This window comes from Mesocricetus auratus, unplaced genomic scaffold (assembly GCF_017639785.1).
Source record: "Mesocricetus auratus isolate SY011 unplaced genomic scaffold, BCM_Maur_2.0 Super-Scaffold_100003, whole genome shotgun sequence".
NCBI classification, from domain to species: domain Eukaryota; kingdom Metazoa; phylum Chordata; class Mammalia; order Rodentia; family Cricetidae; genus Mesocricetus; species Mesocricetus auratus.
In genome coordinates, this window is record NW_024429188.1 from 21,405,466 (window position 1) to 21,422,120 (window position 16,655).

At 41.2% G+C, this 16,655-nt stretch overlaps 1 protein-coding gene across 5 annotated transcripts in view; it reads right to left on the reverse strand.

Annotated features, from left to right (window-relative positions):
• Positions 1–10,954: 10,954 nt before the first annotated feature.
• Positions 10,955–16,655, reverse strand: part of Map7d2 (MAP7 domain containing 2) — a 115,682-nt gene continuing 109,981 nt past the window's right edge. For all 5 annotated transcript variants that reach the window (XM_040744145.1, XM_040744142.1, XM_040744143.1 and 2 more), the window contains 2 exons: positions 14,457–14,732; positions 10,955–12,393 (listed from right to left, as the gene is read on the reverse strand). In XM_040744145.1, the coding sequence (XP_040600079.1) occupies positions 14,483–14,732 (250 nt within the window). In that variant the 3' untranslated portion in view covers positions 10,955–12,393; positions 14,457–14,482. The remainder of the gene's footprint in view (positions 12,394–14,456; positions 14,733–16,655) is intronic.

The window sequence follows — 16,655 nt, forward strand, 5'->3', positions numbered from 1 at the left end:
ACCATTAGACTCCAGGGTCCTCAGCCTTTGCCCACACCACAGCCATGCTCTCTAAGGAACTTGTACACAATCATTGGTCCAATTTGTTCTGTGGCTTCCCGCTTCTTAGACTGAGTAGCTAACAGGTTTCTGCTTCTGCAGGATGGCAGACAGGCATTGTTTGGATTATCTGCCATCTAATTGTGGTACCTCATCTAACAAATGCTTTTTTGTAGTTGTGTTTGTGTGTGATGTGAGAGGCTTCTCCTCTCAGACCATACACACACCCCCATTCACCCTAGAGAACCCACAACAGACCAAAGTAAACATTTCACCAAAGTCAAACTTGGTGAAGCAATGAGTTTTCGTCAGGGTTGATAACAGGAGTGTGGGTACAGGCTGATCTTCAGGAGCAATATATGACTCAAAAGCAGTGGTGTCTTAAAAAGCCCACCGGAACGTGGGTGACAAACCAGGAAATAGACAACCTGGAGCTGTTTACACAGCCTGCAGGCAGCTGGACAGGTGCCAGAAACATCCTCTGGGTCACCCAGCATTCTCTAGGCAGCTTGGCTTGTCAGTCTCCTCCCCAGCTCTTCTTTACCACTTGGGTAACACTGGGGAAGGGCTCGTCTGAGTCTTGTAACTTTCAGTTTGCAAGTTCATTTTTCCAGACTTGCAAAGGCTGCTTTTTTTTAATACCATGGGTATCATGGATCTCTACTTTCTCCTTGAAGCAGTGTTTCCATTAGCATAAAATGACATACAACTGGAAACACACACACACACAAAACAGAAAAAATAAATAAGCAATTCATGCTTTGGCTAGGCTTAGGCAAAGTACTCGTCATCCATGTCTCTTGCTAGTCAGAGACAGATTCTGAGGAAAATTAATAGGTGGGCCTGACATGTATTGCCACTGCCCTTCTATGTGGCTTTCTTTTTTAAAGGCTGATAGAAAAAATGAAGTAGGACAGATAGCTCCCTTGAAAAAACACTGCCGGCCTAGATTCCCAAAGAGTTTTTGTGTGTGTTCTATTTTGGGTTGTGTTGAATGTGCTTTCAGTATTAACATCAGCGTTTATAGCCCCAACTGAAAGAACCACACGTGTTTTCTGTTAACTGTTAAGGACATTTGATACATAATGTTGAGCTGTCCCTGGTTTCTCCACCCTTTCTTCTGTCCCATAACACAAACATTATTTTCATGGACATTCTCCTTTATCTTTTTGTTGTTGTTTATTTGACAGAAGATTTCATGTATCCCAAGCTGACCTTCAATTATTGATTCTTGTACCTCCACAATCCAATGCTTAAATTACAGTTATGCACCACCTAGGTAGTCTTTTCTGTGTGTGTGTGTGTGTGTGTGTGTGTGTGTGTGTGTGTGTGTGTGTGTACTCATATGCATGCACTCTTTTTGCATAGAAGCATGTTCAGAGGCTAGAAAAAAATCTCAGGTGTCATCCATTTTAAGGAACATCATGTCTCTCCTCTGAAAGAGTGTTTTTTGTTTTATTAATTTTTCATTAGCCTGGAGGGATGGGGGAAGTCCTTCTGGGTATATGTAAATAAGCACTGTTGGCCAATAGGGAAGCAAGATAGGTGGGACTAGGCTTCTACGAGGATTTTGGGAAATGTAGTGAAGAGTGTCCTCTCGATGTGATCCCTGGAGGAGAGAACGCAAGTCTGGCATTCTCGGAAAGTCCTTATAAAATATATATTGGTGATTATGGTTTAATAATTAAGTCAGAGATAGCCAATTAGAAACCATAGCAAATGACCAACAGCTTCATAATTAATATAGTGTCTCGAGTGTTATTTGGGGACTAACGTGACAATGGGACCCAGGCGGGAATGGGACACAGGAGCTCATCAAACGGGCTAGACGAGGAATTCTCTTGTCCCTGCCTTCCCAGTGCTGAAATTACAAGGTTGGTTGCACCATCATTCCTCTTATTTTTAGTTGGATTCTGGAGTCCAAACTCAGGTGCTTGTGCTTGCAAGCAATTGCTTTACTGACTGAAACTCCCACCCAACCTCAATCTTGCTTCTGTAATAGCTTGGGCAATGCAGAGCACAGACAAAAATGATTTGTTTTGTTTTCAAGAAAATGTTTGTTGGTAGGCTTAAGGTTCAGTTTTTTGTTTGATGTGAGTCCTTGCCTGTATGTCTAATTTCTTAGAGAGATGGAGAACAAATTTGCAAATAAAATCTGGCCCTATAAATTATTTCTGATGAACTCTTTTGTAATTTAATATATGTAGCAGCATAGCCCTCATTCTGACAGTTATATATTTGAGTTTTTCAAATAAAAATGGATATGTGGGGGCAGGAGAGATGGCTGAGCAGTTAAGAACACATACCGCTTTTTCAGGGGCCCCAAGTTCAATTCCTAGCACCCATGTTGGAAGCTCCCAAAAGCCTCTAACTCCAGCTCCAGGGCATCTGATGTCTCTGGTCTCTGAGGGTGCCTATACCCACATATACATAATTTAAAATAATAAAAACAAATCACAAAATTTATACAACTTACAATAATGCAGAGTGAAAAGAAATTACTATGTGAATTTCCAATCTTATTTTTTAAATATATACATATATATAGATATTATTTTATTTTTAAATTTTAATTAGAAAGAAAGTTGCTTCACATATCAATTCCAGGTCCCTCTCCCTTTCCCTCCCCTCCTCCCATGCCCTCCCACCAATCCCCCCAATATCCCCTCATTTCCCCAGGGAGGGTGAGGCCCTCCATGGGGGTGTCCATAGTCTGTCATTTCATCCAGGGCAGGGCCTAGACCCTCCCCCAATAGTCCAGGGTGAGAGTGCATCTCTCATTGTTGGATGCGAGTCCAAAGTCCATTTGTATACCCGGGATAAATACTGATCTACTACCCAAGGCTCAATAGATTACCTAGGCCTCCTCACTGACACCCACATTCATGGGGTCTTGATCAGTCCCATGCTGGATTCCCAGGCATCAGTCTGGGATTCAAGAACTAAACCTTGTCAGGTCAGCTGTTTCTGGGGGTTAAACCAGCCCAGTCTTAACCCCTTTGCTCATCAGTCCTCCCTCTCTGTCACTGGATTTCTTGAGTTCAGCTCAGTGTTTAGCCGTGGGAGTCTGCTTCTTCTTCCATCAGCCACTGAATGCAGTTTCTCTTTCCCAGACTCTCTGGCCATGGGATTGTAGGCTGGCACTCCCCAGATCTATGTCTAAAATCCATATATGAGAGAGTACATGCCATGTTTCCCTTTTGTGACTGGGTTACCTCACTCACAATGGTTTCTTCTAGTGCCATCCATTTGCCTGCAAATTTCAGGATTCCATTGTTTTTTTTCTGCTGAGTAATACTCCATTGTGTTAATGTACCACATTTTCTCTATCCACTCTTCGGTTGAGGGGCATCTAGGTTGCTTCCAAGTTCTGGCTATTACAAATAATGCTGTTATGAACATAGTGGAACAGACGTCCTTGTTGTATGAATGGGCATCTTTTGGATGTATGCCTAAGAGTGGAGTTGCTGGGTCTTGTGGTAGGTGCTAATCTTATTTTTGATGCATTTTAAAACTTTTTATTTCTTTTTCAGTGTCCCTCAGAAACTTCGAATTTTTTGATAGATTCAGTTCATACAAATTTTCCTGTCATAAACAATGTCTGCTTTTGTACCATAGCAACCCTGGATTAAAAAATCAGTAAGGTTGCTAGGATTTCATCTGACTGACAAATTACATAGGGTAATCCAGGTTTACCCAAAAGAATACATTGTGGTATCCAGGCTGGTTTTGAATTCAAGATGTTTCTATCTCTGTCTCCTGGCAAGTGGAGATCACAAATGTGTACTACCATCCTTAGATCAACCATATATTAATCCTATATGCTGGTAGTGAAAGAGAATATAGTAGGCATTAGGGTACATTCTATAGCAGTACAGTGCAAAGGTTAGTGCTTCTCTCTTCTAGACCTCCTACCAACAAGTCAAAAATCTTATGTGGCTGGGCATTGGTAGCACACGCCTTTAATCCCAGCACTCGGGAGGCAGAGGCAGGCAGATTTATGTGAGTTCGAGGCCGGCCTGGTCCACAGAATCAGTTCCAGGACAGCCTCCAAAACAATACAGAGAAACCCTGTCTCGAAAAACCAAAAAAAAAAAAAATCACATGTGATTCATCCATTCCTGTTCAATGGTGCTGGGGAGATAATTGTGAGATGCCATGTGGGTGCTGGGAATGAAAATAGGGATCTCTAGAAGAGTTTTTAATGACTGAACCATCCCTCCCAGTCCAGTTAGGATGGTAGGGCCTAAGAGCTGGAAGTCCTCCAAGTGGGTTAGAGAGGCTAGATGTTTTATAGGATTTGGGGTCCTTGCCTTTCTTGACTGATGGAAGAAGTCATTCTGTGTATATGTTGTCTTTTTGGTTGATTAAATAAAGCACTGTTGGCCAATAGGGAAGCAAGATAGGTGGGACAAGGAGTCGAGGAGGATTCTGGGAAACAGAGGCACAGTCAGTCACGATGTAGGACCCTAGAGGAGTAAGAGGTCTGGACCCTTTCTCCAGTAAGAGAAGAACACATGGAAATACTCAGATTAGCAGTTCTGGGCTAATAAATCAGTCAGAGCTAGCCGATAAGTAACCAAGAAAACAGCCAACAGCCGTTAATAGAGTGTTTCGTGTGTTATTTGGGGGCTGAGACAGCTGCGGGACTCAGTGGGCTGGTGGGAAGGCTATACATTACACTTGACTCCATTCCTTTCTCCCTGATTGGTCTTGGCATTACTTTCTCCTTGACTGGTTCTGCCAGATATCTGTATCCTCCTTTGAGCACATTTTTCTTTCAACCATTTGAAATTGAAACAGTAGGAAACTCTCCTCCTAGGCTACTCTTAACAGCAAGCCATCAAGATGCAGCCCAAGTTCCACCCTACAGAGAAAAAAAAGCCTGAAATCGTGCCACAGAATCCCACATTCCTAAACTTGCCCCAAGATCAGGCCACAGAATCCCACCAATTTCTGAGCTTTTCCCAAGACCAGGCCACAAAATTCCACTAATCCCAAGCCACCCTGGAAAGCCCCCACCCATGAAATCCCTAGATCAAGCCTGCCTCCCGCTCAGTTCCTTGCTGCTTCACTCCTGAGTAGAGGCAGCCACCTCTTGTTTCTCTCCCTCTCGTGTGAGGTTTGTGTGCAGTGTGATTTTGTAGTATTCCTTGGATCCTGACTGCCAGGATACCTTTCCCCTAAGAGCTGTAACACTTACACTCACTATCTAGCTTTAGGCAGGTATAGGCTATGTAGACTTGGCTGGCCTATAACTCGAGTATTAAAGGTGTGCACCACACCAAAACACTAGCCCTTTAAAAATTTTATGTGTATATCTGTTTGCATACAGTTATGTCTATGCACGCTTGTGTCTGGTACCATGGGAGTCCAGAAGAGGACACTGAATCCCTTGGAACTGGAGTTACAGATGGATATAAGCTGACTGATACAGATGCTGGGATTCAAACCCCAGTCTTCTGGAAGTGCAACAAGTGTTCTTTACCAATGAGTCATCTTTCCAGCCCCAGGAGTTTAAAAAAAACCGTAATTCTCCACTCCCCCATTATTTATTTATTTGTGTGTTTTGTCCTCATGCATTTATGTGTACCACTTGCATGCCTGGTGTCCTCAGAGGTCAAAGGAGGGAGTTGGATTCCCTGGAACTGGAATTACCCATGGTTGTGAGCTGATAATCAAACTACAGTCCTGAGGAGGAGCAGTGAATGCTCTAAACTATTGTGACATTTCTTTAATCCCAGCAGTACCCTCTTAAAGGGACCCATCCTTGTAGTCTTTTTTTTGAAACAGGATTTCTCTGTGGCTTTGGAGGCTGGAACTATCTCTTGTACTCCAGGCTGGTCTCAAACTCACAGAGATCTGCCTGCCTCTGCCTCCTGAGTGCCAGACTGAGGACTTGAGTTCAATCCCCAAAATGAACGTTTTAAAAATAGCCAGATATGCTGGTGTGTACTTGTAATCCCACTGCTGAGGAAGCAGAGATAGGCAGGTCCTTGGAGCTCCTGGCCACACCATAGCCTACTTTATTACTTCCATGCTAGTGAGAGCCTGTCTCAGAAAAAATAAAATAAAAAGGTAGATCCTGAAAATATACCAGAGATTGTCCTGTGACACACACATAGACAACACACAGCTGGGGGTGGCAGCACAAAGAGAGAGATTTAAAAAGAATCGAGCATGTAAAGTGGAGATGGTGGCACACACCTTTAGTCCCAACACTCAGGAGACAGAGGCAAGTGGGTCTCTTTGAGTTTGAAGCCAGTCTGGTCTACATACTGAGTGTTAGGACGGCCAGGCCTATGTAATAGAGAGATCCTGTCTAAAAAACATAGGAGAGAGGGGTGGAGGGGTAGGGAAGGGAGAGAGAGGGGAGAATGATGGAGGGAGGGAAGGAGCATCAAGTGTATGTTGGAATAAGATTGCAAACTTAGAGACCAATTTTTCATTGTCCTATAGGAACAAATTGTATAACCTTTGGCATCCTCTTTTTTCCTGAGCAAAAACATCTTCAACTTTTCATCTGTAATTAAATAGCTAGTCCAGATGCTGACACCTGGCTTTAACCAATAATATACAGTCTATCACACAATTTACATCCTTTGAGGCACAGCAGATCCTTAGGCTACCTTGGTAAAACAATGTGCAATGGCCAGGCAGTGGTGGCGCACACCTTTGATCCCAGCACTCGCAGAGGCAGGTGGATCTCTGTGTGTTCAAGGCCAGCCTGGTCTTTAGAGTGAGTTCCAGGGCAGGCTCCAAAGCCACAGAGAAACCCTGTCTCGGAAAAATGACAAATGTGCAAATGGAGTTTCAACAGGGCATGCTGTCTTACAAGTGCTTTCATGCAAGTATGAGGACCTGAGATTGATCCCCAGCACCCATACAAAGATCTGGGTACAGCATTACATTAGCTGGAGATGCAGAGGCAGATGAATCTCTATAAGTCTAACCAAATATTTCAGCTACATATTTAATGAAATCCTCACCTCAAAAAATAAGTTGGAAAGAGACCAAAGAAGACATCCAATATTGATTTTTCTGGAATCTACATATACATACCCAAACACATATGTGCATCCACACACACAAACATGTACACACAGAGACAAACTAATTACTTTTGATCTATTTAGTCTGTACTTACATTATGAATAATTTCTTGTTTAAAATTTATTTTCATGCTGGGCGTTGGTGGCACACACCTTTAATCCCAGCACACGGGAGGCAGAAGCAGGCGGATCTCTGTGAGTTCGAGGCTATCCTGGTCTACAGAGTGAGTTCCAGGAGAGCCTCCAAAACAATACAGAGAAACCCTGTCTCGAAAAACCAAAAAAAATTTATTTTCATAACTAAAGAGATGGTCCAGCAGCTATGAACACTGCTCTTCCAGAAGTCACAAACTCAATTCCCAGAACCCACTTTGCTGCTCAGAAACATCTATAATTCCAATCCCAGGCGATACAATGCTCTCATTGGGCCTCCATGGGCACCACATGAACACAGTACACAGACACAAATGCAGGTAAAACTCCCATACACATAAAAGGGTGGGGAATGGGAGTAACTTCTGTATGTGTCATACATGAAGATGTTCAGTTCTTACTCTTTCTGTCTTTAGCAAGATGGCTTCCTAGGTCTTGGCAGTAGATTATTTCTTTATAGTTTGAACTTCCAATTGCCTTACATCCTGACCTGGAAGTTGGAAGGAGGGTAGCTCTCTCTCTCTCTCTCTCTTTAGTGGTTAACTAACAGGAGCAATCTGTTATGCTGTATGTCATATTACACATTTGAGTCCATGGTCATTGTTAAAAGCCGTATCTCCAAAGGTGAAGGATTTTTGAAGAATCTGATGTCAATTTCCTCTAATCTTTGTCTCTTAATAACATAGAAGCCCATATTGAGCACCTGATATGTGACACCAGTTAGCATGTGAGACCATGTATACCAACTCTATCTCAAGATTTTTTTTAAAAATTATTTGTTTTTTAAGACCTAGTCTTTCTACAGAAGATAACCCTGGTTGTCTTGAAATGCACTACATAGACCAGGCTAGCTATCAACTCAAGTGATCTCCCTGCCTCTCCTTCCTAATGCTGGGATTAAAAGTATGTACCATGATGTTCAGCTCAGTTAAAAAAAAAAAGGTTCAGGGAGAAGGCAGAATTCCCTTTGTAATTAAGCATAGTCAGAACTAGGACTCCCCATAAAGGTCTTGGCTCTTCATTGCCACCAAAAACAGAAAAAAATGCTACTTGTGCCCTGGAGTTAAAGTCAGGTTTGCCTGGCTGGGCGGTGGTGGTGCATACCTTTTACCCCAGCACTTGGAAGACAGAGACAGGTGGATCTCTGTGAGTTCAAGGCCAGGCTGGTCTACACAGTGAGTTCCAGGACAGGCTCCATAACTACGGAGAAACCCTGTCTCAAAAAAACAACAACTGCCTAATTCTACCTGTGTGTGTTTGGGGAAGTTACCATCTTATATCTACTGCACGGCATGAACAAATCTTACCACCACATTGAATAACAAAGTTTCGTTCATTCTGCTTGTCATCACAGCATATTGGCACAGAATCCTGCAGCTGAGTGAACTTTTGTGCCCCACTTGCTTAATGCAGCAGATCCTAGAGCAATAGGCATCAGGATCCTCAGAAAAGGCCTCCAAACTTTGTACCTAAATTTTGTTCCGCTAAGCATTAAATTAGGATCCACACCTTAGATATTGCTTTTTCATCTCTTCACTATAATTTTTAGGCTCTTCTCCCACTCCATTCTAGAACCTAAACTTAGTTAACCCTCTAGAAGCACTAAGTCACCTATTGCTTTTGTACAGGTACGAATTACCAACTTCCAGGTAAATACAATATTAAATGCTAATATACCTTCAAGTCTTGCTGGCTTCCACTGCTATTTACAATGCTATTCTAAATTCTCTATCAGACTATTTTGTTTTAAGTAATGAAAGTTTTATGCATTTTAAATTTTGCTGGGAGAAATTTCACTTAAGTTTTGTTCTTTTTTCTTTCTTTTTTTTTTTTTTTTTTGGTTTTTCGAGACAGGGTTTTTCTTTGTGTAGCTATGTAGACCAGTCTGGCTTCGCACTCCCAGATATCCACCTGCCTCTGCCTCCTGAGTGCTGGGATTAAAGGTGTGCACCACCGCCACCTGGGTAAGTTTCTTAGTTTTGTTTTCTTATATAAACTCCACAATTCTTGTTTTTTTTCCAAAAGAAATCCATCTATACTAACATCCCTTGGTCAAGCTTCACAGTTATTTCTTTGATACGTGGACCATCTGATTGTAACATCTGTCATCCTATTGATAACCCAGGGTTGATTCTTCTGAGCTAGCTGGTGTCCTGTTCCTCTCTCACTGGTCCATGTTTCTCCCTCCTTAAGCTTCATGCTTGGATGACTGAAGATAATGACTTTCCCTGATAGAGGACATGTATAAAGCAGGATGAAAACCAGCTGTGCTTCTCTGCTAGCACCTCCAAATAAGTTCTCAAGAGGTACCTATTTCTAGGAATTTTATGGGATTTACAGGGATCTTTAAAAATTCTAACACATAAAAACCAAACTATTGAATTTTTCTTAATCATTGCTCTCCTGTGAAATTATTCATTTGTTCCTTCCAGGGTTCTTGGGTGGAAGTGTATAGCAAAGGCTTCTTGTTTCTAATATTTCTAAAAATTATCACTTTCTTTCATGATCAGGACTCCAGAACAATAGTGAGAAGTGAATACTGGAGTTGCCTTGTGCTCTGCCCCAAATAAAGTGTATATACTTAAAAATGGATTTTTTGTATTATTTCTAAATTTGATCTCTAAAAGCATTTAATAGGAAACCTGTAGATGCACCATGAAAACAAGTAGAATATTCATAAACTAACAATTATTCTCAGGAATGACTGGTCACTACTCTCAGCCTCATGGCAGAGCTTCCCCTCAAGGGAAGGAGACTTATAAGCTGGATGATGTAAAAAAAAAGTAACAGACTCCTGAAATTTACAAGATTCCCATAGTTATTCAAACAGTAAACAATTGCTCATGAGAATAGTCTCCTGATAGCTAGCTGTCTGCAAGGGATTTATAAGAACATTCTAAAACTCCAGGGATAGCGTTTTTTTTTTTTTTTTTTTTTTTTTTTGAGTCATCACCATGCTGGGGTAGTTTTTTTTTTGTTTTGGTTTTACGAGACAGGGTTTCTCTATATTGTTTTGGAGGCTGTCGGTCCAGCCCAGCCTTGAACTCACAGAGATCCACCTGCCTCTGTCTCCCGAGTGCTGGGATTAAAGGCGTGCGCCACTACGGCCCGGCTGCTGGGGTAGTTTTTTATGTGATATGCTTACCTTTCATTCATCTGTGTACCTGTAAATAACCCTTCATCCATACAACTGAAGGAACCCTAATAAACTCATTGGTTCACCAAGAAAGACTTGGGTTTCTGTCACTGTCAGTGCTTATCTTGGGTGAACAGACACTTGCTCATGTCTCCCCAGGAAAAATCACACCACAAGTACAAAAAATTCAGGTCGGCGTTTCCACATCCTTGAAAGTAAGAACCATTGCACGCATCTGAATGCCAAACTATGTCAAAGTCTAATTAATTACACCACAATTAGCTACTTCTTCACTTAGCTAACAATGGTTTGCATCACTGCTTGTATGAGAGCACAGCAACCTAACCATTCTCCGATGTTCATCATGTTCTAGGGACAGGCCACCACCAAAACCACAGCTGGCTCCACTTGGCACTGACAACTGAGGAATTTTTAATGAATTTCACAGAGAAAGAACACCTACGTAGAAATCAATTGGTCTTTTTTTCTCTACCTGGTTTCAGGTTTTAAAAATCTGAGTTGGTTTCAGAGAGTTTCTTTACTGAATGTACAAAAACAAAACACCAGCAAGTCATCAGGCTCTTCACTGAAAATGTATTTAACATTAAACAGAATGTGCACATCATGCAAATGAGACATCATGTGATTACAATGGTGCTGTGAGGTACAATGGAGCTCAATGAAACAGACACTTAGCAAAATAAAGCTTTAAGAAAAAAGGCTAGCTATTTTTTAGATGTCAGACCATGCTATCATCTGTGTGCTTGTCATAAAAGATATATCTCCTTTGATATTCATCAATGTCAATGGCACAATATTCTTAGAGGTATGCATTTTATTTAGACTATATCACATAAACATACATAGCTTTTGAGACTAATACATTCTTAAACTGTACCAACTTTAAAAGTACAGAACAAGATCACTACTGAGATTTGTTTATATATCTTGGTTATAAACCTCAAAATTAAGCATCTTTTCAAATGGTATAAGGTACAAGTCAAAACAAAAATTCCAAAGAAAAGGTCATTTAATAGTAAAGCTACATTTCACCACAAGAAATGAATATCTTAAATATGGCATAAACTGTATGGAGTTATACATTCTAGTGTCATTTTTCTTTGTTTAGACTTTTTAATGTTAAAGTCTATTAAAGTGACATACTGAGACCAATTTGGGGTCTCCTTTCAAAGCACTATAATTCTTTTATTACAGTTAAACAGAGGACCAAACAAAAGGAAACTTGCAAGATCCAATAGAAAAACAATAGCAAAACCATGAAAACAACCACCTGCAGGAGACTTGAGTCGTTCAGCTGACAAGCCATTAGATGGTTTTGGCGTGACAATTTGGAGATTTTAAAGGTATGATATGAAAGGGTCCTTGCTAGATTCAGTTGCATAATGAGAATATGCAACACGGGAAAGAAATAACTGCCACTAATAAATTATTTATTCAATCAAATTTATTTCTTTAATACCTAAACAAGTAATGTGGGACAATGCTCTGCAGTGATGAAGCTTAGTAATAAAAATAAAATAGCAGAAACTCAAGAGGGAGAGAAAATGGCTAGATTTCTCTCCCACCAAAAAAGACAGGGATATAAGCATCCCAGGTTGAATACATGTTTAACCAGAGTGTGGATAAATAGATTTTTATAGGAAGAGACATCTAAATGTTTATGTGTTCCAACTCTGGGAATGCAAGTGTCCTAAAGTGAGGTTCCCAGCCAGCATCACAAAGGTTATGATATTAGAGAAGGACAAGGAAGTGCTTTAGCAGCAGCTGAAGCTCATAAATAGAACCATAAAATGAAACTTTGCTAAAGCCCAACAAGGCAAAAATCTCAAGGTTTCTACCAAGAGAGGCCAGTATTTGCCAAACTACATAGGAATACAGTTACATTCTGATCTAGTAATTTGGAATCCAGCGGTTAAGGGCGAAAGAAGCTTCTTCAGGTGGGTAGCAGCTCAGATTTAACAACGACAGCTTCATGGGTAATCCAAACATCACCTGTGTCAATTCAAAAGCAAAACCAGGTAAGATTAAGGCAGAAATCAAGTATTTTACACTCTTCCTTGGCTAATACAGTATTACTCAATAGAAATAAGAGTAGCAGTTTTTACAGAATCATTCTTTTAGTGTGGTCAAATGTTCCTCATGTGGGAGATGTTTTGAGATTGTCTGCCCTTGAGCGAAGAACAGTTCTTCACTGAGGAAGTAGGGCTAGTGTACAGTTTCAGGAAGGATGAGGTAGGAAAGAATGGGATATACTCTAAGCCATCAAGATTATCCTTACATCCAAACCTTAAGGTGTTTAATGTCTCAAGTGCTGTGGCAAGCAATAAGCCGCCTTTGGTTAAGAAGGATTTGGGAACTAGTTAAAGCTCATTAGAATACATAAGCAAAGTGAATGAAGTGATTCAGTCAGGATTGTTTTTTTTCTTTTGGCCATTTCTTTTAGCTATGATGTGGGAAAAATATTAGAAGCCTTGAATGTGCTGTGCATAATGCGTTTATTGGACAGCAAGGTAAGTGAATTGGATGAAAGCTAATTAAATCAAGGTATACTAACAACAAAAGAAACCTCTTAGTGAATATTAAGTCAAGGAGACAGAATTCTCAGGTGAATTCATGTTTTCAGTGTTCAAGAAAGCAGCCACTCTTTCAGAAGTTCAAGATCATTCTAGTATACATAGTGAGTTCAGTCTAGTCTATGTGAGATCCTCTCTCAAAATATTAAAAGTGGCTTGTCATGTATTTCCTCTCCTGTATCAAAGGGCTCCAGGGACTTTGCAGAGAACTGACTGAAGGAAGTTCTAGAGCTCACTGTCTATACTGTAGACTGTACAGGCAAGGACTGAGGTCAGGTAGAAAGAAGCACACAGAATCTAACTTTGTGGCCTTCCCACTCTAGTACTGTATTTTATTTTTTTTTAATTAGACTAAACCGGTTTAGGCATCAAATTTCTGTTAGAATTCAACACCATAAAAATAAAGTGATGGAATTCTGAGACCCTAAAAACTCTTTTTAAGAGTCTACAATGGCGGGAGGGCAGGGAAGAAGACTTAGTAGGTAAAAGTGCTTGTTGTGCTGACATCAGTATGAGTACATATGCCCAGCACACACATAGAAGATGTACATGGCTATGGGCATCTGTAATCACAGAGTGGGGTAGGGGTGGAGCAGGAGGATTGCTGCAGATTATTGTTCAGATAGCCTAACCAAAAAAGGGGGGTGAGCTGCAGGTTTAGTGACAGACACTGTCTCAGAGGAATAAGGTGGGGACACCTGTGCACACACAAGCAGGCACCATACACACAAAAAATTAAAATGGCAGGAGCAATAGGAATTACAAACTTCTCCAAGGATTTGATTATAAATCTTAATTATGAGAGTGACTGATGTTGTTCAGTAGTAGAATATGAGCTTAGCATGTAAAATACAGCAGGCAGAGGGAGGAAGGGAGAAAACGAAAAACTTCAGAGGCCAAAAAAGATAGAGACTGAGCAATCAAGCAAGAGTGAGCATCAGAATGCCAGTGAGAACAAAAGCTCTTTGGTGAACCACAAAAGAGCTCAGTGGTGGGGGAAAACCTTCAGGACACAAAAATAAAGCTCTTTCCCACCTCAGCTATGATCCAAAAACAGATGTCTGCTTGGGAAGAATCCAGAATAGGTCAACAGAACAGCTGACCATTTGGCTCATCACTCAGTCTGTATGAGTGATTATAGGTAGAGTATAGGAAGTCACTGAAGAAAACTAAGAGGAGAGGTTCACTTTGGTAGAACTACCCTCAGCACTCACTCCTGGCCTCGGAAAAAGATGCTCCCTGAAATAGACTGCCCATTAAACCTTCTCAATAAGTAGAACATGAGTAGTATACTACATTAGAGACTCACTTAGAATATAAAGGAATTACTTAGAATCCTCAATTTGTGTGTGCTTCAATAAATATTCATGGTTGTACTTTTCAAATAAAATCAGTTGTCCAAGAGGCTGGGTGGTATTCATCCAATGTTTACAAATCTCAGTTGGGAAATTATAGATTTAGAGTATCATTAAAAGACTGTACCTTTTATTAAAGCAATGCTGTCTTTGTCAACAGAAGGTGTTCAGAGTAGTTTCTTGCCCAGGACTGTTAAATCCTTCGATGAGGTTTTTGTTACAGTCGTCAAGGCTGAGATTTTCACTGGATTTCTTGGGGAACATGGGGGGCCCAGTAAAATCTAAAATATCCTGAAGTGCCCGGGCATTTCCAGTTCCATTTTGGTCCAGAGACATCCCAGGAATCATTTCACTCACTGGTGAAAATTCTGGGATGGAGATAAGCTCTTCTTTGGAAACAGGGCTAGAAGAAATGAGGGAGACAGAGAGGAGAGAGAACAAGAGAATGAAACATGATGTGTTAATGTACTTCCTCTTTTTGTGTGGTTTTGCTATACTGCTCTTATGGAAAAGGTGGTTAAGAAAACAAGTGAGTTCACATCTGGGAAGCTGGTAGACACAAGTTCCCTATAGATGAGAACAAGGGAAGCAGACCAGCAGGGCAGTGAAAAATAGAGAGCTCAGTATCTGAGGGTTGAAAGGAAAAAAGCCTACAGGTACCACCACATTACTACAGAGAAGCAATGCCCTCCTCCCAGAGCTTTTAGGCCGGGAAACTCCAAGAGCAAGTATGGGCCAAAAGTTCTAAGTGAGCTGAAAAGGGCCCTAATATGCACTGGGGCCTCCTGGTGCTGCCCTTCCAGCAGTGCTATCTATGGTGAGCTACTTTTCCTGTTCCTGGCCTCAGTTTCATGCCCCTGTAAAATGGAAAGAAGAGTTATTTCCTCCTACCACTCCTTTGAGATGTGAAGTAACTATGCTGAGAAGAGTTGATGCAGGGCCACATAAAGTATGTGCTTACTTAAGGTTGGGGAATGGGAACATGGAACCCATTGTTACCCTAGACAGCTTCAGACCCAATATTACCCACTGTCTTTTTTCAAAAACTAGTCTTCCAATTCACCCTGATATATCTAGAGGTACCCAGGTGAGGCTTGCTTTGTTATGTCCATTTCCTAGAGATGAGAGGAGTTTCACTGCTGCTGTCTGCTGTAGGTCTAGCAAAGGATCCAGGTCCAGAAGACTAGTAGGTTAGGAATTAAGGGCATATCTCAGAAAGATTCTTAACATCTAAAGCAAGGCTGATGCCAGGTTCTTCTTCCTTCACGAAATCTTAGAGAAGAATCTAGAAAAACAAGTATATTTGTAGAAGCTCAAAGGATCCACTTCCCTCACATCTGAGCCAAGCTGAGGAACAGTAACTGACCCAACAGCTTTGAGAATCTGGGCAAGCTGCCTTATTAAGTAGAAACATCTAGCCCCACCTACACCTTTCCCCATCATTCCCCTCATTTCCTCAAGAACACAGAGGAAATCTGTGCATGGTGGCACATGCACATAATATCATTACTTAGGATAATTAAAAGTTGAAGGTCAGTGTGAGGTAAACCGTGAGTGTGAGGCCAGCCTGAGCTACATGAAACTGTCTCAAATCCCACTGCTACCACCATCAACAATAATAAAGAGCATGAGTAAGAGATTGCCACCATAAGCTTACATGTGGCTCCACTAGACACTTCTCTCTTTTATGAATCCTGGCTAGTGGTGCCATGTCTTACCCCCTGAAAATGCCAAAACATAAAATAAAGGTCACTTGGTTTCATATGGGTGTTAACCATTATGATTGCCTCAGTTTTCCTCTGTTGGGAACAGAGTGGCACCAGTCAGGGAAAGGCTGTGAGGTGGTGTTGAGGGCATGGGGATCCAGCTGAGGGTTGGTGGGGAGCCCCACTATCAGTCTATACAGGGTTTTCTTTGCTGGTGATAAGGCTGTTGGAGCTTAGATTTCCATGCATTTGGTTAAAACCCAATGTGGATGAATGGGATATTAATTATCACTGTGTGTCACAGCTGCTTATATCTGCTCAAATGAAGCAGAGGGTTCATGGCTGATGAAAAAGGATAAGCTCTTAACAGGTGGGAGTTCTGGTAGAGCTTCTATAAAAACTGTTATATTCTCCTGACTTGGAGAGCTACCCTTTACTCAAACACCACTACCTCAACCACAAGAAAATTATCTCATTCATTTCAGATTAATTTGCCACATGATGTCATTGGCAAACATACCATTTAAGAAGATCTTAGGTTAGCCGGGCAGTGATGGTGCACGCCTTTAATCCTAGCACTCAGGAGGCAGAGGCAGGATCTCTGTGAGTTCGAGGCTGGG